Source organism: Larus michahellis, chromosome 9 (assembly GCF_964199755.1).
Source record: "Larus michahellis chromosome 9, bLarMic1.1, whole genome shotgun sequence".
Lineage (NCBI taxonomy): Eukaryota > Metazoa > Chordata > Aves > Charadriiformes > Laridae > Larus > Larus michahellis.
In genome coordinates, this window is record NC_133904.1 from 37,324,866 (window position 1) to 37,347,592 (window position 22,727).

General features: G+C 41.7%; 1 protein-coding gene across 3 annotated transcripts in view; it reads left to right on the plus strand.

Annotated features, from left to right (window-relative positions):
- CAPN6 (calpain 6) overlaps positions 1-22,727 on the plus strand; it is a 65,476-nt gene that overhangs the window by 39,018 nt on the left and 3,731 nt on the right. For 2 of the 3 annotated variants that reach the window (XM_074602074.1, XM_074602076.1), the window contains exons 4-12: positions 1,027-1,158; positions 1,627-1,835; positions 2,240-2,432; positions 6,171-6,364; positions 8,045-8,122; positions 9,342-9,561; positions 12,736-12,858; positions 14,972-15,174; positions 15,824-15,945. In XM_074602074.1, the coding sequence (XP_074458175.1) occupies positions 1,027-1,158; positions 1,627-1,835; positions 2,240-2,432; positions 6,171-6,364; positions 8,045-8,122; positions 9,342-9,561; positions 12,736-12,858; positions 14,972-15,174; positions 15,824-15,945 (1,474 nt within the window). The remainder of the gene's footprint in view (positions 1-1,026; positions 1,159-1,626; positions 1,836-2,239; positions 2,433-6,170; positions 6,365-8,044; positions 8,123-9,341; positions 9,562-12,735; positions 12,859-14,971; positions 15,175-15,823; positions 15,946-22,727) is intronic. The other variant, XM_074602075.1, reaches the window with a different exon arrangement.

Here is a 22,727-nt window from a genome sequence, read left to right on the forward strand (position 1 = left end):
CAAGAGGCATTTAAAATTTCTACCAATTGTTATTTAATGAGAAAAGTGTCATGCCAAAATTACAATCTTCTTAAAGAAAACGGCATTATGCACTGTGAGCTGACTTCAGGCTGCCATCTGCTAAACCATCCCAGGAGAACAGGCTTTCAGCTCAGCACTAAGGTGGTTCTTTTCTCTGAAAGTAAGTTCAGCTGGCACTGATTTGTCACAGTCTCAACAAAGGGAAGTCTGAGAGGTTTTGACTTGCCCATGGTGTGTAGCAAGGCTTGGATTGCCATCTTGGTATTTTGGGATCATCATCTAAAATTATCAAAGGGCAGTGAGAATCCATGAGGAAGGAGCATAACTCCTTATCCTACTGCTGATAACAAACTGGGAAGACTGCAGGAAATTTGGAGTCTCCTGCCATTTTGAGGCGAGGAGTTATTTATTCTGCATTTATAATGCCTGGATATAAGATCGTTACCTTCCACAGTGTTGAAATTTAGGGTTATTCTTATACTGTAAAAGAGCAGGATTTCTTAGCGCTGTCTGCTCTTCCATCCTCTCAACCAGTCAGGAAAAGCAATCATTCACATGAGAGTGTCATGAGCAATCACTGAGTTGAAACCAGTAGGTTCCTTATCACTTATGGGACAGTCAGATTACCTGTTTTCTGAAGTGTGGCTTGGGAGGTTCTCCCTGGGACTGCGAGGTCACACACATATCCATTCAGGAGAACACCTTCTACAAAGGACTTCTTGGTAGCAAACACAATACTGATAAAAAATGCACCCCTGTGGCTTTCCCATGTTCAATGATACTTACAGGTGCTCTTTTTAGTGCCTTGATCTTCAGCCTATCATTGTTCCCCTTGGGAAAGACACAGCAAGGGGCAAGCTGGTGAGCAGCAGTGAGGCATCACAGGAAGAGCCATCTATGCTTTGGTGAGAATCTGCATATAGATAGAGACAGAGCCAGGAACGCAATGGGAGAGAAGGAACAAGTTCCACTAAGTCTCCAGTAATCTCTGGTTTGCTTTGTTAGGACCTCTGTGAAGATCCCCACCTCTTTGTGAATGGAATCAGCTCCCACGACTTACACCAAGGCACCCTGGGGAACTGCTGGTTTGTGGCTGCGTGCTCCTGCTTGGCTCTGAGGGAGACCCTCTGGCAGCAGGTATGTGATCAACATGCTTGGTGCATGAAATAAAGCTAATAAACCTTGGTTGTTTCCCTGCCTGTCAGCCAATGTTTTTCCCTCTAGGACTAATGTGCCTCTGATGACTGGTGAATTTTGGTGGATTCAAATCTTCCCGTTCTTTAGAAGTTTGTTTTTCATGTTATAAGACCTCCCCACTCCACAGTCCCATTGAGCACCAAAGAAGAGATATAGCAAAGCCAGAGAGTGCAATAAGTTTTGTTTGTTGTTCTGTGCAGATCAGTCTGAAGTTTACTTACCTAAAAGATTCCTTGAGGTGGGACTATGTTTGACTTTGTACCAAATTCACCCTCTTTTTTTACTGCTTTTAAGGTGACCTATTTAAGGTCAAGTGCTCATGAAACTGAATACCAGCATTGTGCATGCTCCAGGGCAGTCTGCCCTCTGAATAAATCTTGGTGAACTTTCCCTTGTATGGTTTCTCAGGTGATTCCAGACTTTAATGAACAAGAATGGGACGCTAAAAACCCAGAGAAATATGCTGGGATTTTCCGTTTCCGTTTCTGGTGCTTTGGAGAATGGACAGAAGTGGTTGTTGATGATCTGCTGCCAACAGTGGATGGGAAGTTGATCTACTGCCATTCCAATGTGAAAAATGAATTCTGGAGTGCATTGTTGGAGAAAGCTTATGCAAAGTATGAGCTAGTTCATTGTCCTTTTAGTCCTCAGTGCTGTCCCTTCTATTCATCTGTTTCTTTTGTCTTTCAGCTCTATCATACTTTCCATGTGTTTTAGGTTTGATGCTAGTAGAGAATCTAAAAAGATTGAAAACTCCTCCTTTAATCTGCATGGAGGAGGCGAATCGTAAAAGAGTGCAATGCACTCTATTTCAACAGCCCAAAGCCTTAAGGATCATTACATTCCTCTCCTAGAAAGCCAGCAAAATTTTATCTGCAATCTTCTGCTTTATTTTGTTTTGTTCTGTTCTGTTTTGTTTTCCCTTTGGTTAGACATAAATATATTACCTGCATTCAAGCCAAATTAAATGAGCACTTCAAACAGCCACGTGGTGACTGAGAATGTTCTGTGTTATCTCCAGGCTGGCTGGATCTTACGAAGCCCTAGATGGAGGCAGCGCTGCAGATGCAATTGTGGACTTCACTGGAGCAGTGGCAGAATCTATTGATTTGGTACAGGGCAAATATGGTGAGATTATTTCTGAGCAGATGAAGCTGTTTGAAGACTTGCTGAAAGTGCATAAAAGAGGCGGGTTGATCAGCTGTTACATTGCGGTATGTATAGAGAGATGGATTTTAAGAGTTAATTTGAATGAAAAAAAACTGGAAAAAATACCATTATTAGTATAACTATATTGAGTATGTCCTTCATCTGTATGCTTTGGAAAAGCTTGGTATGGAAAAAGCTAGCAAGTTGGCAGTGCTGTCAGCCAAGTACAACTCCATGAGCCCCTAAATACGATCACAAAACCACAAAGCCATTTGTGCTGGCACTTTACTGTGGATCTGAAATGCTATTCTTTCTGAATGGTCACTGTTGTGATTGACCCGAGGTTAATCCACCTCGAATGCCCTAATTTACAGGCCAGATGGCAGCATTTAATTTCTTTATTTCTTAGGGAAATCTGTTTACAGAAAACAGTTCTGCTGGCACTGAGCTGCTGAGACTTCTTGACTTTGATTGTGATGATGCAGTCATCTCCTCAGTGTAACACTGGAGCTGAGCTGAAAGGCTGAGCTCACTTGGTTATTCAAGTAGTACTGTTTGTTAATAAGACTCCCCATTAGAATTAACCAGCAAAGCTTGGCTATGCTGGCTAATGGGAAGCAGCTAACTCAGGTGCCTATATTAGGAGACCATGACCCTGAAGTTCCCTTAGTCAGAAGAGAGGGGATGGCTTCTCCAAGGGTGGTACAGGGTTGCCTTCTGGAAGATTTACCTCTGCCCATTCACTTGAGGTGATGGAAGACAGATGAGTATCGGCTCCCAAAGGCTGCTATATGCTTCACTAACCACAGGCATACAAGGGTCTTTGCACAGCCCCTTGACATAGGAGAGAAACCAGTGACAACTAGGCTTAAGTCACCTTCTATCAAAGTCTGCGCAGTCAGGCCATGACTCCATAGCAGTAAAATTCTCACCATGTCTGAAGCTGTTACCACATGTGGAAGGCTAACAAACTGCCATGGCATCTGAATATTTCCTAAAAGATTACTTTTAAATGATTTTTAAAGTGCGGTCTGCAGGAAAGGGATCATTCTCTAGAAGTTGCGGGGTTGGCATCCAGGTGCACTTCAGCATCTTACTCCCATGTCTTTTGCTTCCAATTTAAGACCTTTAGCTAAGGTCTTATGTGGACTTAGTTAAATCACTTAAACACTTTGCTGTAATTTCCCCATCTGTGAAATGAAGATCATGTTATTGTAGCAATTAACTACTTCATATCTGTAGTATAAGTGCTAAATCCACAATAAACTGGTGGACCTCAAGTGTTGGTTCATTCAGAAATTCTTGTGAGTATCATGGTAGTTGTGGAGTGGTCTAGAACAACAGAAAATCAGTCATGTTTGGGAGATACCTGAGAACATTTTCTGTTCAGCTGGCCCTGGCCATGCACTGCCCTGCACCAGTGCCATGGTACCAAAGAGGAACACGTGGTACCTTCTGGGAGATGAATTTGAACCTGAGAACTCAGCTAGGAAAGAACAGGAGTCCTGAACTGTCCCTCCCAGCAACATCAGGCAACTGCTCAGAAACAAATTCTTCTAGGTCTTTGGTGTTTGTTTTACCTTTTTCACAAAGACTGAATTTTTATTTAGAAAGAATTCCATCTGGTTTGCACAGACCAGGCTAGCAGATCAAACTTCCTGGTGTGAATTGTTGTAAACATTGTTTCTGGGTTGATAGGTTGCTCCCAAATACTAAGGCAGTTCAGTTTCTTATCATGGATCTGGTGAGGAGATAGGCTAAGTACAGGGAGTTGTATTTTAAAAAGCAATTAATTAGACAGTCGTAATGCTTTCACTTCTTCCTGGTATTATATTTCTGCCTGTCAAATTAAACACAGGTGCTTCTAAACATTGATTACGCAGAGGCTGTTCCTGTTGGTTTGACTTGTCTCATCTGCTTTTATCACTTTTTGATAGCTACACACAATGAAGTTTGCTAGGTGTAGAATATTTAATATTCAAGTGGCTTCATTGCTGATGTACAAATATGTCATCATTTTCCTTGGATTACAGAATAGCCCTGAGCTTCACCATTTAGAAATTTGAACAGACAGTAGATGTTTAAATATCTCATTTAAATAAAAAAATAAATGTCTTCAGAATGAGGTGGGGAAGGCACCCCAGCAGTAAGAAAAGCCTGGGGGATAACAAAAGCAGCAGGAGAGGTTGCAGACTCCCATGCTGTCAGGGACTCTTGTTTGCTTTTAGTTGTGAAAAATGCAAGTGAAAGTGTTACATTGGAGAAAGCCCAAACCCATTGGAAATGTCAGCCAGTCTTGGTGTACATGAGCTGATTCTTTAGGAGCTGTTGTCAGTGAAAGGCAAAGAGGTCTTGGTGAAAGTCTCACAGTTACCAGACCATCTGTCAGTTCCAATTTGCTATAAATTTATCTTTTCTTTTTTTTTTTCCCCCTGATTTCTCATCTTTGGGGACTGAACACTGTTGTATCAGCGCAACACCTGCCTTAGGTGTAGGACCCTGTCTGTTTAGACCAGAGAAATTGTGAAATGGCTAAAAATATCTGAGAAAGTACTATGTGCATTTCATAACTCGAATAAGTCCATCTCTCTCCACCAGAGCAAAGGCTTGCTTGATCATTGTGCTGTTAATTAGGGTATTACAAGTTTACACACAGAGATCTGCACTGAGTCAAATCTTCCGTCCTTGCTGTCCAAGAGAGTGAGTGTCTTAAGGCTCAGTGAGTTATAGCCCAATATAGGTGAGAGAGACTGGATACGGCTCAGTGCAAAGAGGCCCATGCTGGCTCCAGCCAGGGTGTGATGAATCCAGAGCCACGATCATTTGGGTTGTTTCTGGCTGAGAAGAAGGGTTGTAGCACTGGCACAGCTTTACTTTTTCCCCTGTCCTGCCTGGGATGTGTTGCTTAAAAGCAGCATTGTACTGGCTTTGTAAAGGGACAGTCATTCAAAGCAACTCCAGCATCTTTATATGATACTACTTTTCTAGTTTTAGATGTACTTAGGACATTATGATCTGGATGCATTAAATGAAATTATGGTCTTTTTCAGAGCTTGGCAATTTTTATATATTATCAGATCAGCTTGTCGGTCATCCAGCAGGACAGTTTACTGCCTGATCACTACTGGAAACTAGGCTTCTTATATGAAGTCTATGAGGAGCAAACCCAGTTCCTAAGAAAGCCTGCAGATCTGCCAGTTGCCACATAAGAGAGGCCTGCCAGGTCACAAGTGAGGTACAGGACAGGTTTAACAAATGGCTAGAAAGTTTTCTTGCCTGTGCCCTTTATTTTTACCCACTGCCAGTAGTTCTTCCTGGGTATCAAATTTCCCCCAATGCAGAAAACAGGCATTGGCCTCATCAGCTAAATCCTTAGGCCCTGCAAAGTGTCCAGTTGAGGACACCACCAGACAGTGCTGTGTCTGAGCACAGTCATCAATATCCAGAAGAGCCGTTTTGTAAAGATGACAAGATTTTGGAAGGGCTGATAAAGGTTGTCCAGTCTTTAACTCTCTGAGGCCAGGAGGAGACAGAATGGCTGTAGCAGGCAGTATTCTCCTATGCTCTGGGCTTCTGTCTGCTAGGACTTGTCCAGCACTATCATGCAGAAGATCAGACTAGTGAGCCACTAGTTTTGAGCCACAGTGCTGCTGTTTTCCTGCACAGTCAAATCACTTGGGAAAGGGAACTTGTAGCTCTGTGTGAGAAGACAAGCCTTCCCTGTCCTGCCCCTTGAACATATAGCTGTCAGGTCCCTCAATGATGTAAGTTCTTTGTTTTAATTGTCATTCTTGGTGCTAAAGGCTTCCTCTGGCAGTACCAATGAAGCAGAGACAGAGATGGGTCTTGTCATCGGCCATGCCTATGCAGTGACTGCAATTCGGAAGCTGCGTCTTGGAGAAAGGCTCGTGTTCTCTTTTAAGGCAGAAAAGCTGTTCATGATCAGGCTGAGGAATCCCTGGGGAAAAAGAGAGTGGAACGGCCCCTGGAGCGACAAGTAAGTGCTGCCAAATCCAGTGTCAAAGGAATGAAACTGTGATTAGGGCCACTGGACGTTAGATGCATTGTTAAACACTGTTGAGACACAACACCAGTCTGCAATACTCAGTGATGGCTGAACCATTGTGCCATCTCTTCCCAAGTATAGCATCCTCTGAGCAAATGAACACATCCTGGAGGAGCCAGGAGGTTATGGCTTCCTGGGCCTTAGTTTACAGTATACGTCATTGATCTGGCACACTGAAGCATGAGTAGAAAGACAGCCTACAATTAAGGTGACGAGTCAAGACCATGAGGTTTTTTCCCAGCTTCACCACTGAGTTTGTCTGTGACTCAGTTTCTCATCTGTAATTGCTAGCTGCTGGGGATGGTATAAGTCTTATATTCTCAGATAATTTAAGTGACTGGTGAAAAATGCTGTGAAATCGCCACGTTTGTGATTTCTTGAATTATTTTCTAATTAATTTTTACGTGGGCTATGAGCTTAGCTGGCACCCCTACAGAGAGAGAAATGGTTGCTGGAGGGGATGTATTCCATCACTGGCAATGCACACATGAAATACATTTAACTAGGATGTTACAGTTCAACACTGTGCTTACCAGCCACTGTTAGCATTTAATAATGCAATGTTCTTAACAGCAGCATATTAAGTTCTTATATTCCATACTTTAGCTAGCAAAAATCTATTACTTTTAAAGAGTTAGGTTCAGGTGAAATGCGAAGAATGAGCAGAAGAGCTACTATGTCTTGTTTAACTTCAGCCCTTGTGGTTCCTCACTTGTCTTGGCACAGTTGCCACTCTTTCCAGTGGAAGCACTAAGGACACTGAGGCTGGCCCATGGTTTTTGGCCTAACAGAATTAAACTGAGAATTTCCAAATAGGTTAAGAAAATGTCTGTTATGGCAAGTAACGTCCCTTCCCTCCTGCCAACCATGTTCAACTTTAACCTCCAAGTACTTTTGAAAAGGGAGTGAGGAATTGTGGCTCTGTTTGCCTAATGAACACATTAGGGAAGGGGCTCATGCTGTCTTCTATCATGTCTGATTTAAGCATCAGACTGCTTGCATTTAGGATCCTGTGCTCCCCTGCAGTCAGTGGAAAGAGGCAGGTGCCTCCATGGGACAATGCAGAGCACGTAAGTTATATGCTAATGCAGGCAATGAAGTGTCTGTGCAGTGTAGTGTTACTCTGGAAACTGGACATTAGGCTCATGCTGCAACAGTTCCTTCTCAAAGGCTCTCTGGGGAAATCTCAGACCTCAGGCCTGTTTTATTTAAGGAGATTGAAAGACAGAGAGAATACTCTGGTCTAAGGGAAGTGTTCAATAAGCTCCTGAGGAGGAAAACCAGGTTTCTTTTGAAGAGCCTTCAGGGAATAGAATCAATCTCATATGACGTTCCAAACCAGCTGTTTAAGCATCCTAAGGGAGGGTGTGACAAAGGAAATCAATGAGGTTCTGGTCTAGTTGTACCAATTTCCCATTCATCTCTTTCTTTTTTAGTAGCTTTCAAATCAAATAATGTTTTAAAACTCCTCCTGTAAGCCTTGCACTTTCTTCCTGAATATCATCTGTCCTTTCAGTACTCCAATGTTACCTTTATAACAAGTATTTAATGTATTAATCATCTTTGTTGTTCTTTTTTTTTCATTTTTTTTTTCTTCTTTTTTTCTTTTAGTTCTGAGGAGTGGAAGAAAGTCAACAATTCAGAACGTAAGAGCTTGGGACTCACTCTTGAGAATGATGGAGAGTTCTGGTGAGTGGGATTCATGTGAAGGGTTTGGAGATACTGGCTACACCATGTAATTGTCATTAATTCTGCCATTTAACAGCTTCAAAAACACCTTTCCCAAATGGATAAGATCATCCAGTCCTGGCACAAGGTCTGTTTCAGGCAGAAACAGAGAAGAACAGAAAAAATGTATTAAAATTAGTAGAACAAAATTAGTATCTCTTGGTAAATGTAAGTTTCAAACACCTTCAAAATCTATCATCTATATTTAGGACATTCACTCAGAATCCAAGACAACACATGTGCTGGTTTACATGACAAAATGCCAAATATTGAACGCATTGTCAGTCCTGTTTACTGACTACTGTGCCTATCTGTAGGATTTCTAGGTCAACCATGGCTGAGGTATCTGTAAATACAATTGCAGCCAATGAATTTTGATATTTGCTGGTGTTTTCCAGCATGGGCACAAGAAGTGTTCATTCTCTGCAGAATCTCTAGAACTCTAGATAGAAAACTCTAGCCTAGGTACACTGAGGCAGTCCAGCAACTTCTTCAGTAGTTCATCAATATTGCATCAAGCATGCTGGTAGGGCTCAGTATGAAAAGTCTTCTGTTTTCTTGGCTTTTTCAGAACTGGCAGCTGGAAGCCAGCTGTAGGGTTTGGTTCTGGGCCATTAAGAAGCCAGGAAATGATGGTAGTTCAGAGATTGCCAGCTGTTAGAGGAGGTGAATGTTTTTTAACTGCTCTGCAGTCCCATCTGTCACTTTAGCAGTCATGGGTTACAGCACTGAGATGATGCTAAATAAGAGCTATGTCCAGAGTACAGAGGTTTGAGTTGTTCTTAGGGGCAGACGTAACAATAAGGACCGTCATAATGAGGAGTGGATATGCTTTGGTTGCAAGTAATCTCTTTTGCCTTTGCAAAACATATGTTATCAAATCCAGCCTGGTAGATACAACCTATCCTTTAGGCTTAGGTGCTGCAACTGAACAAATCCCAAGCTGACTAAACACACTGAGGTGATATTTCTCTAAATTAAGTTCTAAGATAGTGTGATTGTGGCTTCACAAGTATTTCCACATGGAGAGCTTTCCAGTGAATCAGTTTGGCCTCTGGACAGCTGAGCAATGCCTCCCCTTAAATTACTGGAAGATTTCATGTGTTATTTTGGCTCTTTGAGTGAGTATCACTGGCTATTTTAAAATAAACCATGACTTTCCTGGTGTTCCATGGAATAGGATGACGTTTGAGGACTGGTGTAAGAATTTCACTGATGTGGACATCTGCCGGATTGTGAATACCTCCTACTTCAGTATCCACAAGACCTGGGAGAAGAAAATGATGCATGGGGCTTGGGCAAAGAATTCAGAGCCCCTGCTAAATCGCTCTGGTGGATGCTTTGATAACAGAGAGACCTTCCTGCAGAATCCCCAGGTGGGAATCACTGTATTTTGTGAGGTATTAAAGTCTATCCATTTTAGTTAGGGCTTCTGAAGTATCCACCCTATTTAGGAGTTGGCAGTGACTACTTGACAGAAATCTCATTGCCAGCATCTGTCCTCTGGGAGTATGCTGGTTCACTGCATGTTTCAGTGATTTCTCTGAAATCTCTCAGAGGAGTTCAGATATTTGTTTAGGACTGATCATGTTTGGGGCTGATGAGCCAGACACGCCAAGTTCTGCCTGAACTTCTTTCAGTTTCCCAGTTGTAGAAAGGCAGCAAGTCTGATTTCCTAATGACGGAAGTCCATTCACTTAATATCTGTAAACAGCCTGAGGATTTGATCCATTGTATTTACTTAGTATCCCTTTGCATTACTCTAAAAGTCTGAAAGTATATAGTCGCTTCCCCAAACTCACCCTCTCACCAGCATTACAGAATTTTCCTTGTCTCATCCTACCTGGTAACTTGCAAGCTACTCAGTTTATCTGTTCATCCATTCTTACTCCATTTCTCACCTTCCTGCCCTTCTCAGTGTTGTATGTTTTCATCCCAGTGCATGCAAATTCAGGTATAAAACTGCCATTACTGTCTGGGCACTTACTGCTTTAGTTATTACTTTGAAAATTGACCTTTCTGTTGTTTTGTAATTCAGCATGTACTTTAGATTAATTAAAGATGTTCTTATGTCTGCTTCTCTGCATTTGTGCGGGAGGTTTCTGTCTGCCCCCTTCCATTTTCATAGCAGGATATTGGAAAAGGGTATTGGAATGGCCTTTGCTGTTCAGACTAGCAGTGAATCTCAGCTCCTAGCTTGTCCTGTCACATAGGTGTAGATGGAGGAGCAGTTCTTCACTGCTCTGTCTTCTCTCGGTGCCTCATTTCCAGAGGGTGATTTTATTCAGATATTCCCCTGTATGATTTTGGATGTATTCCAAGTGCTTGTCTGGGTCTCATTTGTAAGTGTTTAGCTGCAACAGAGAACAAAATACACACGTTACGGTTGAGTGCCATGCCTGATGAATGGAAGTTCTTTTTATTCCAGGGTTATCTCTAGGCTAGTTGATTAAAATGCTCTTAATAGCAGCACTGGAACACATTTATGTTAGCTTAGGGCAGTTATAAATTAGTGTGCCACATACTACCACAGTCTAGAGATAATCTCTGTCTGTTCTCCCCGAGTGAAATGCCTGACACTGAGGCCTTCTGTGAAGTTTATCTGTACAGAGAGGGATTGTGACACTTCCAGTCCCTTTAAAATAAGGGAATTTAAGTCAAGTATAAAGGTATTCCTACGGCCACCTGCTGATTTCCAGATTGTTACCCATTAGGACAGCTGAAATGTCATCAGATCAAAGATCATCACAGTTGCATACCTCTCATCAGACTAAGAGAGCTCTCTTGCACTCTCACAGTTCCCCTTCCACACCTCCATTTGCCCTGGAACACTCTAGGCTATCTGACAAGGTAACACTGCATATAGTTCAACAGGGACAAGAATTAAAGTGTGCCTTAATAGGTGTTGCTGCATCTTTCTTTATATCTCGCTTTTTAGATTCTCTCTGCAGAGGCTATTTGCAAGCCCTAGGACTCTTCAGGATCCTGTGCTTTCTCTGCCACAATGTTGATATAGCACACAAATAAGAGTACAAGAAGCATTGAATTTGTACCAAAACCCAGCCAGCCCAGAATAGGAAGCAGTAGTTCTGTAGGAGGCCAATCTGGACTGTAAATACTGTGAACAACTAATGAAGCCCAGAGGCTTGGGAAGCTATTGATTTTTCTTTCCAATACTGCTGTGATTCAGACAACTCTGACAGAGGTTGGTGTTTCCACCATGTGGGTGTAACACTGTCTGAGACAGCGAGGGTCAGGGAGGAGAAATGAGATGGTGCCTTATTCTGCAGAGCTCTAACCACAGAGAGATGTGAAGTCATTACAGTAACCAAAGCAATCTCAGTATCTACCTCAGAGCAAAGCTCAATGAGGATTTGCTTTTTAGCAGCTCTTGGAGGAGCAGGGAGGGGGGAATTGAACCACTGATGATATTCCTCTCCATGCTGTCAGAGAATTCCGGCTTAAATCAGAATGGGTGGTGCACGCTAGTGCCCAGCTGTGTGTTGCTGCAGTTTTATGCTTTTATTTTTTTGCTTCACATTGAAAGGTCTTTGAGGATAAAAGAATACAGCATCTGTCTAAACTTGGCATGAATAGTGTCCTCTTCCCCTCCACTGGTTCTGACAACTCGTATTTGCCCTCTGTATGCAAGAAAGAAACAAAATTTAAAGGAGTCTCTAATAGTGAACGAATTTGAGTATTTAATTATTTGTTGTGCAAAGAAACACCTACCTGGCCCTTTTTTGGTCAACTGAAAGGGTACATACCTACTTGTGAACTGCTCTGGTAATAAGCAATTCAAGTCTGATTTATTGAGATGGGAACTGCTGCCTAAAATTGAAATAATTTCTTTTGATTGGTCTTAAACCCAAATTGATTCAAGTTTACTTTAAACAGTTTGGATGAAAGATTTGCATGTTAAAGATGCAGGAGTCCTTCTTAGACCTTTTTTCTGGGTATTCCTAAGACTTTCAGGAAAACCGAGAAAGTTGAAAATTAGTATTCCTGTCATTCTTATATTAAATAGAAATTGTAGGTGTGGAACAAAGTTGTGGGCTTTGTTTTGTTTTTTTTGTTAACTACGGTTTTGGAAGATTGATTCATTTGCAGGTCCTATATAAAGATGTTTGAAATTTACAGGGCCTGTTTAGATGTTCAAGTTAAAAGAAGAATAAAAAACTTTCAAAGACCCCATCTAGAGTCTGCTGGTTTATTTTTTTTTATCTCATTCCTGATTTATGTATATATATAAAGAAAATCTTTTGTCTTTTGCTGTCAGAGGAGATGTTCTCTTCTGCTGCCTCGACAGTTATTTTATAATACTGTCTCATGCCGTCCTTTATGTGAATTACCTCCTTCAGTGTCGCTGATACTTTTGGTTTAAAGATCCTTATTATTAGCATTAATTTTAAGCTGTGAATTGCTGGGAATGTCTGTTATATGGACAACTCTCCTCCCACCCCCACATGTATTTTCATTTGCCTCCTTTGTATGCACATATTTCCTTGGTGATGGCTTTATCCTCAGTATCCTAAGGTATTTCTAACAGCTTACCCTTTTCTCTCTTCTACTAGTATGTCTTTGATGTTAAGAAGACTGAGGACAAAGTGTTGGTCTCATTACAACAGGAGGATCGCCGCAAATACAAGAAAGAAGGGAAAGGAGACAGCATCCCAATTGGCTTTGAAATACTCAAGGTAGGCAGCCATCTGCACTCCTGGTTCAGAGTTTCTTCTGCTTCATCCTGTCACTGAGATCTTTGGCAGATAGAGGCATTACCATGGTGGGGTCTGGCTCTCCTCTCAACATGAGCTTCGCGTGTGTACTGGACTTAGTCACCAGAGCTAACATTAGACAGACTATTTGAACTAAATTGAATGTAGTTCAATTCAATCTCTATTTGAACTAAAGGAACATAAGTCATTTTTCCCTATCGCAAAAGAATTTTAACTGCTTTTCCTATCCCAAGCTTTGAAGAGAAAGACAAAAAAATATTAATGCTTGAAACATGGAGGGTTTTTTTCTCCTTCTTACTGGCAGCTCCTGCCTCCGTTTAATCATCAAATACAGCCAAGTGAATGAGTTTGAAAAGTCTGCAGTTTTTCTTTTGCCACTTAGAATAAAGAGTCAAGAGTGTTTTCAAAAGCTGAAGTAGTGAGTAGGAAATGAGCATATGTGAAAAGGAACCAAAGGGATCCCAAACAGTAATTTAATTGCACTCCCAGGGCAAATTGAGTAAAATGAAAACATATGAACTGAAAGAAGGAGGAAAGCAACAGAAACAGCTTTGCATCTGCTTTTTTACTGAGGACCTGGATTATCTTATCTCTGTTGCTATAACTAGTGGGACTCCACTGAGTGTATGGCCCTAAAATATCCCTAGTCTATACCCTAATAAATAGTCGGTTTTTAACACTCAGTTACTGACATCTGCATCACACCTATTCATTTGACAATCACCTTTTAACCACATATATTGAAAAGTGTCATTAGAGAAAGTAGCATAATTTACCTTGCCTTGCTCATGCCTCTATATCTGATTTAGAAATTTTCCTTGAGAAAAGTATCAGTGCTGCATCTTCATTTCTGTTGAATAATTTTTGTATGTCAGAAGTGTTCTAACCCACTAGGCTCTTTATCATGACTAAAGGTCTTTGGAAGACCATGGCCCAATTATCTGAAGACGAATGAGAACTACCAAAAAGGCTCTCTCTGCCCCCGGGAGCTGCTTAAGAAATAGGTTTATATTTTAACTATGCTGTGGCAAAGTTAAGCACAGCTTCAAGGCTTAGAACAAAACATAAGGGCCCCCAACATAAGAAGGACATGGACCTGTTGGAGTGAGTCCAGAGAAGGCCACGAAGATGATCAGAGGGCTGGAGCACCTCTGCTATGAGGACAGGCTGAGAGAGTTGGGGTTGTTCAGCCTGGAGAAGAGAAGGCTCTGGCGAGAACTTAGAGCCCCTTCCAGTACCTAAAGGGGCTACAGGAAAGCTGGGGAGGGACTCTTGATCAGGGAGTGTAGCGACAGAACAAGGGGTAACAGTTTTAAACTGAAAGAGGGTAGATTTAGATTAGATATTAGGAAAAAATTCTTCACTGTGAGGGTGGTGAGGCACTGTCCCGGGTTGCCCAGAGAAGCTGTGGCTGCCCCATCCCTGGAGGTGTTCAAGGCCAGGCTGGATGGGGCTTTGAGCAGCCTGGTCTAGTGGGAGGTGTCCCTGCCCAGGGCAGGGGGGCTGGAACTTGATGATCTTTAAGGTCCCTTCCAACTCTAACCATTCTATGATTTTGTATTCAGGAAAGGACAATGAAAATAGAGCTTTGTGCATCTGGATTGAGAGCCTGCTATGTAAGACTGGAATGCTCTTTCTACATGCTTGAGAAAGGAGGCAGATGAATCTCAGCCTCATCTAAGATGGCAGTGTAGCTCAGCGGGTGGAGTCCTTGAAGCACGCATGCATCTCTGAAAGCGTTCAAAAGTCTGCAGTACCATTATGTCTCTGTTAGTGGATGCATGTCTTTGCCAGTCCAAAACTTTCACCTCCACTTAGTGGTATACACTGATGCAGTGAAGCACAGAACAGCACTGCTCTGAAGCCTGTGTTGTGTAGCGCTTGGAGCACTGGGTTGCCCATTGGGACTATCTCTGCCACAGCTTCAGTGGGTGAAAAAATATTTGCCAAACCATTTACCTTTATTTCACATTGTCTTTTCTGTCCATGAAAGACTGTGTTATGTTCAGGGAAAATCCTGCCTGTTAGCTCTGATGTCTCTCATTGTATTACTCCCTATGCTCTGTGGCTATAGGTGGAGGATAACAGAAGCTGTCGACTACACAAGCTGACTGTGCAGGAGAGAGTAGCCACATCTCCATACATCAACACACGCACTGTATTCTTGAAGAGGATCCTTAAGCAAGGCCGTTACATCCTTATCCCAACTACATATCATCCTGGCATCATTACAAAGTTTATCCTGAGACTCTTCACAGATGTGCCATCAAAACTCAGGTAGGTTGCACTCGCAGCTACATGAGATCTTCCCTTCCCCACACTGGCTGCACCTCCTTGGAAATGGTTGTCTGGTTACCCTCAAATATCCCTGATTCACTAGGTCGTATCACGCCAGAACCAGGTCCTTGAGATGGTCGTGGTCACCTCCAAGAATCTCCAGATGGCTCACTTGGATTTTTGCATGATCAGGACATTTTTACCTAGGAACCTAGCAGACAATTTAGTTTGGCTTTTGTAGTTGCCTCCAGTTCTAGGTCAGAACACTGAGCACTGGTGCTTGCGATTACAGTTGATATGTTTATTTCTTTGACCATCTCCTTTGAAACCAGTGGTTGTCTGTGAGGGCAAAACTAGTGTTTCGTGAAATCAGACCTGCTGAATTTTTGTCTTGCTTTGATACTATTTTGCATTAATTAAAGTTTTTCTCCCACTGCTTTTGCTGCCATGTGAATGATGACGCAAATTTCATTTACTTTTCTTTGCTCTATTTTTGTTTCTTAAGTCTGTAATTTCTGTTCCACAAATTTCCAAAATGGTAGATGAGGCAAGAGTACAAATCTCATGTTCTGAAAATGTCAAATTTCTACAGCCATTGATTGTTTGCTTGATATTCGTTGCTTCAATTGCATTTCCCATGATTTTTCAGGGAACTGAAGGCAGATAAGCCTAAAATGACATGTTGGAGTCTTCTTTGTGGCTATCCACGCAGAGTCACCCAAATCAAAATTCACTCTGCAGAGGGTTTACAGAAGCAAGACAGATCAGGCGGTAAGTGTAAAGTGACCCTGGAAGAGTGGAAGCGGCTTCTTCAGTCCTCTAAAGATGATCAGAGTTGATATGTAAGCAGTCAGAAATTATCCAAACAAACTGAAGATTTATGGGATTTTTTTTCAGCACGTTGTAAAATCTGCTCAAAAGGAGAGATCAGATGAATAAGATGATGCAAAACAGCAAGAGTTATGTGTCATCTATGCTGGTCTAGATGAGCAGTAGTAGCCAGACCCTCCTTAGAAGCTTTTGTGGGGATGAGTAGGAAATTCACCTTTCAGGGTTGTTTGTTTTCTAAATGGAAAATATCCAGGGAGACAGCTGAATTGCACAGACTCATATAGGGTATTACGCTTACCTCAGCAATGTCATTCACAGCCTTCAGAACATTTTGTTATTCATTACCACAAGCTTAATGGCACTTCAGGGAGGAAATTATGGTTTTCAAACAACCATTTTCAGCTGGGTAAACTTGGACAGGGAGAGGTTAAATGACTTGTACGGGGCTCTGTATCTACACGTGAAAGGAAGTGTCCTGAAGGACACTAAAATGTCTTTCTGGCACCTGATGTTGACAGTTAATTAGGAGACTTGTCCGGTTGCCATTTGCTTCCTTATTTTCTACTCTTACTCTCCATTTGTCGTCCTTCATTTTCCATGACCAGTGCAACAGAAAAAGGAAGACACATCCAGCACTGAGTGGTTGGTAGGGAGAAAGCAAAGGAGCAGAGATACTACGGTGAAATTGGAACAGGAAACTAAAGAGGTTCCTAAAGCATCTGCTGTGTTTGCTCCAGATAACTCCTCAGCTCTTTTCACTTTAAGATGTGGAGCTCAGTTGCATTAACTTCTTGTGGTAGAGAAGGCATTAGACTTAGACCTGTAGTACAGTTCATCTTCAGTTTCACAAAGCAGCTGTAAAATTTCTCCCACCAGCTGGCTACAATTTTATTCCAGTCCCCTTTTCATAGTTATTCCTGGCACCAAGTGGTGACTGAATGTACTTTTCACTGTGAAAGCCACTTTCTGTTAAGTCTGGTTGTCTCTTCAGGGGACAGGAATGTTGGAGGGAAGAGATATAGAAAATTGATTCTGTTCATTTTTCTTGGTACTTTTCTTGAAAAACAGGAGTCACAAACACCTCAATCAAACAAGTGGCTATGGCTCCACGTTCTCCACAAGGCAGGATGGATGGGTGAGACTGAAGGGGCTGTATGTGACAAGAATAGTGGAGCAGTGCATTGAAATGAGGCAGTATGTTCTTGTTCTTGCCTTGTGAAGGACATTTTCATTTTGAAGGCTTTTTTTTTTCTTTTAAAATTCCTTTGACATTTTTCTCTAACATTCCCTGCAGTAAAGCAATAAAAGCCAATTCTCCACCCTTAGCATTTCACAATCTTTAGCACAATTGCAGCCTTGACAAGATCATTAAAAACAATAGCCTGCAGATGCCAAAGACCAGCTTCAGCTCAGAGAGCACTGTAGGGTTTGCTGCATGGGGACACAGACCCTCAGGAATACACAAATAGGACTTTCAAACAATGTGCAATAGATATTCTAAATACAGTATAGCCCAAATACCTTTCAGACCCAGTACTACCACACATGGTCAGGTTGAGTTGAAGCATCTTCTTCCACTTTTTGGGCTGATAATTACCCTGACAGAACTGAAAAGGTAATCTATTGTGGGAAGAACTGTCTATAGGAAAAGGACTCACAGATTTTCTGTTTAAACCTTAGCAAAACTGCTTGATTATTTTATCTGCTGAAAAAATGTAAAATTGGGTCAAGTGATACTATTTGTGAATTAGTATTCAATCCGTCATGAAAATCCATCAGTCTATCATTGTCAGTTTTCTACTGAAGTGTTTCCATTTCCCTGTGTGAAACAACGTGCCATTTTTAAATTCATCAAAAACATAAGGCATTTTGAACACAAACCCTAAATGGATCTTATTGTTTGACTTTGAATAAAACTTCACCAAAAAAGTTAAAATATTTTCCTTTTGTATCACCATAAAGCTTTCAGTAAAAGCCTTCGTTTCTTTTCAGTCTATAGTTCCAAATCTCATCCATTCAGGGGGCACTGAAAGAGAGCTAAGTTACTTCACTTCAGTAACTTCCCCATTATCTTCAATTCTGCTGTGAAATCCCTGTTTGAATCTTTCTTTATTAGCCCTTTTTTTCTATAAGTATCTCCAACTCACAGAGTACATCCATAGATTGTTGCAGAATGCCATATCTTATAGCAGCTTCAGACAAATGAAGCAGGGAGAGAGTGTAAATAAAAAAACCATGAAGCCAGGTGTGCACTGCTGACTTTTGTGCTACACAATAAAATCAAGCTGTGCGATGACAAGTATAACGCCCATAACTGGCGCTCTGCCTTCTAAGGACACCTTGCTGGGAAATTTGGCAAAGCTCCCCATTGATACTGGAGTCCATTTTTGGTAACATAAAAAGCTGGGTATGGTACATGTTTCTCACATTTCGGTTATTTTTCGGTAGATTAAAAGAGTGGATATAGAAATTCCCTGAAGCACACTGTCTGGCTGGATTGCAAATGTACACTAGAAAGTAATGTGTCCAGGGACATTAAATATTCCATATTCTAAGACTGCTTCCTAATACTGCCACAAAAGAATGCAACTCCTTGTTATCTCTTGTCTCTGCTCTGGCTTCTCTGGATCCATGCCTGGACCCTCCCCCATGCTTACCGCAAGGAGAAATAGCAGCCGGGCATTTGAAAAAGACCAGCTTTCTCAGAAGTGAGTTTAGACCTCAAAGTCATATGGGCAGTTACTGAAAAAACAGCCTTACCTGCCACTCCTAGAGCATTTCCTGATGTGAACTCGACTTAAAAGTCAACAGCAGCCTCCTGTCTAATCGATACTGTGAGATGAGTGAAGAGGCCACACAGCAATTGCCATTGGGAGTGACAAGTAGAGGTTTCCCTTCAGGTTAGGCATAGTCAATATGTTTATTCAAGTAGAAAATAGGTAGATTAAGTGGTTGTGTTTTCCTGCTGCTAAGAGGACCTCACATAAAGGTTACTTATTTTCTGATGCGAAGGTTGATGGCAACTTGTTTCTATGTGAGCTGCTCTATCTGATTAGCCCCACTGCATTTCACAAGGGTTTCCTGATTTCTCCTTCACCTTCTGATCTGCAGCATCTCAGCTCTCAAGCTGCTTCTTTTCTTATGCTCAGTCTCTGTCATCTGTCAGCTGCGTTCTCCCTTGTCCAGCCACCTGCCCAGTTTGTCACTATCATCCCTTAGCATAGAGACAAGACAAAACTTGATGATAAAGGAGGAGGTTATGATTCATTCTGAAGCTTTTGAGAACTGAGACACGCCATTACATCTCTGTGACAAACTGTCCTGAAAACACCAGGACGTGTCTATTCTCTGACACTGGGGTACACAGTTGTGGAAAGTAAGAGCAGCCTGAACAGAGATACCTTTTTTTGACATTACTTGGATAGAGGGGTTTTAGACTTGAATGCACTGTTCTTCACATAAGCTCATCACTGTCATCTGAGAGTTGTGCTTAGTACAAATTTCTGAGCAACTACTTAAACAAAACTGGAAGAGAATAAAGATTGCACAGCAAGTGCACACTCAGGCTGGTTCATGAGCTGGTTGTCATCAGAACCCTGCTCCCTGCCAGAGGAAGGTTGCTTAATCTCTTTTTTAAATGTTTATTGGAGAGCTCCTCCTTGCTGCTGTCTTTGGTCCATTGTCCTGTCTGGAAAAAATAGTGGATGGTTTGCTGTTGTCAAGAATAGTGGATGAATATAGCTGCCCAGATTCAATTCTGAATGCATATAGGCTGCTTCTCTTGAGTTAGCTTGTTCTGAAGTTGATCCAACCATATGTGAGCCAAGCACAGTGGCATGTTTGCAAGAAGATGATGAAGCACTGTGTGCCTGGAGATTTTTGTCTCTCGTTCCCAAGTCTCTTTTAAAAATTGCTCTCACTACTGTCTGTCACTCTCTTTTCCCAAGAGCTTATCTTTGAGAACAAATCACCTTTTTCATTTTTGAGTCTTCCCACTCCAATTCCATGGGGAATTCACATGTTTAATTGCCTTTCACCACTTCTTTTCTAAACTATTGTGATCCCCAGTATGTGGCATACCTGGTAAGCACAGTATCTGGTACCTTTCATGACAGTTGCCTTGGGAGCAATGTGAGAAACAGATGGAAGGAGAAGGCAAAAGGCAACTGGTAAATACCCAGTCAAAGTATAGAAGGGAAGCAGAGAGAAAATGGAGCAAAGGTGGGGGGAGGATTTACTGATGCCAGTGGAAAGACTTGCTTTTATTATCTGTATTGCAGGAGAAGCTAAGAGGTATCGAATGAGAAAAGACTCAACTGCAAAAGGCAAAACAACCTGTTGTAGTTGCCAAGGCGGTGCTTGTGTCTCAGTAATGTGTCTGCTCTGTTTTCCCGTGCCTTTTTCCAGTGACTGAGTTTGTCATAGCTCTCCATATATTCTCATATAAGAGTGGCCTAGCTGGAGAAGAGTGGGAATGTCTCTGAGAACTTTTTCTCAAGAACATTTTCTTGAAAGCCTTTTGTGTTTGGTACAGTGCTGAATGATGTGGATGTTAGCTCCTCAGTCCAATTCTCAAAAAAAAAAAAAAAGGTTAGCCTTAGACTACTGTGCATAGATTTCTTTAAGCCATAGAAATGTCTTACTGTTCAAGTGTTTCTGGCTTTTACAGATTTCAACTTTTTCCTTTGTGCTGTTCTTTCATAAAACTTCCCAATGCAACAGCATGGCCGTAGGACTGAGATGAAGCAGTTGTTTATGCACAGTATGGTGTTCAAGGCATAGCTTGAGTCATATGTGTGCCTGAGAACTGAACCCATTCCTCCTTCCACTGCCCGAGCAGTTGGCAGAGTAGCAGCTCCAGTTGTTTTCATTCCCAGCTCATGATGAATACTAGGATGCTGCTTTTCCACGTTCATAACGCTTTCTGCATTGTCTTTGTACTGTAAATAAGCCAGGCCCAGACCTGCAAAGAACTGGGCCGAATGTCGTGAGAAGGTCCCTTGTCTCATCCCACATGTGCATCTCTCCCATTTCTTTCCTTTGTTCTGGAATTGGACCAAGTCCCCCTCATATTACTGACCACTCAGTAACGCCTTCATGAGCTCGTGCTGTGCAGGTACCTTTCATGTTCCTCTTCTGCCTCCCTCTTTTTTCCTAGCTCTTTCTGAGAATTTGAATCTGTGTCTTTCAAACGTTAGCTTTCCTTTTCCTTTCACTTAGCAAGTCCCTTCATTAACAGCTCCCTCATCCCACATCCCCTGTTACCTCTTTAAGCTCTGTGTCCTTTCCCCACCCCGTCTTATGCCCTTTATCTCTTAATTACTGTTAATGATCAGATGTTGCTTCACTCCTTGCCTTCAGCCAAAGTACTTGACACCATTTCATGCAAGACCCCATTCTATTCAGATCCATTTTCCAAATCTCTTTGCAAAGGCGGGAGCTTTTCCATCACTGATTACACAGCGTGGTGCCACCCCATGCCCCAAAGCTAAATCCACACATTCAGTGACACAGAAAGTAATTGCCTATCAGAAAAGCCAATACACTGCTACCTGCTATAGAAAGTGTGAGATGTTGTCAGGGTAACAGGCCTATCACATGCCTGGCCAGGTGTAATCATAGTGCAGCATATGGAAAAATCTGTTTCTTTCTCATAAGTGGAAGTAGCTCCTTCTGTTTTGGATGTAGCTGTTATGTGGTTTGTTTGCGTGAGATGTTGGTATCCGTTCCTGTAAATGAGTGACGTGTTTGAGTAAAATCATGCTGGGTATGAATAGTTAAAAAATGAAAGCTGCCTTAAAATTATGCTGCCTTATGGCTGTCATTCCAGTGGTGGCATTTTCAAGTAGATGGGGACAAAACATAAGAAATTATCATGAATCCGACTTACACACATTCAGAGGATTTATTTAAAATCCATGTCTAAAAAGTAGCAAGGTGTGGAAAAACAGGTATGGTGCTGTCATTAACAGCATATGGAGCGGACAGAAATAGTTGTGTTGAAATATAAAAAAATGGTAGTGCCTGTGTTTAATTAAAAGTTAATTAGAAAGTGGAATGGTCCATTCTATTTGAGGATAAAGACAGATGTTTTCAAATCAGTTCTTGCTGCCTATTGGTATGTAAAGAAAATATTAAAATTTGTAACAAAGTAAAAATGTTCAGTGTAAAAACAGCAAAGCATTTCTAGAATGTTGAATAATCTCAGTGGGTTACATATGATTTAAGTATAATTTAAAACATTAACTAGGGCTATAATATATCCAAACATGTTGTGACAACAAACTTTACAATCACATTGATCCAAATGATGGAACCAAAGAAATTGTCTCAGGTCCATAGGAATGAAATGAGAAAGTGGGGAGGATTTGCTTTGACAGTTTCCCACAGAAAACTTTGTTGAAACCAGTACGCTGCTACAAAACGTTTTTGCATTTTGGCAATATTTTACTTTCTGGAAGAGAAACTGCTTCTTGAAAACTAGCTCCTAACACTAATACTCATATCAGCACTTTTAAGCCAGGCAGTCTAAAGGTGGGCACTGAGATGTGCATTCAGAGGTCTAAAAGCAGTTCTGTGCAGTCCCTGTCCTCGCCCTCCATAGGAACTGCAGATTATGAACAGTTTTTACCTTCCATTTTGGCCCAGGTGCCCAGAACTATGTATTGGATTGCATATGCACAGCTGCAATTTGGCTTTCACATCTAGACCAGTGTTGGGGA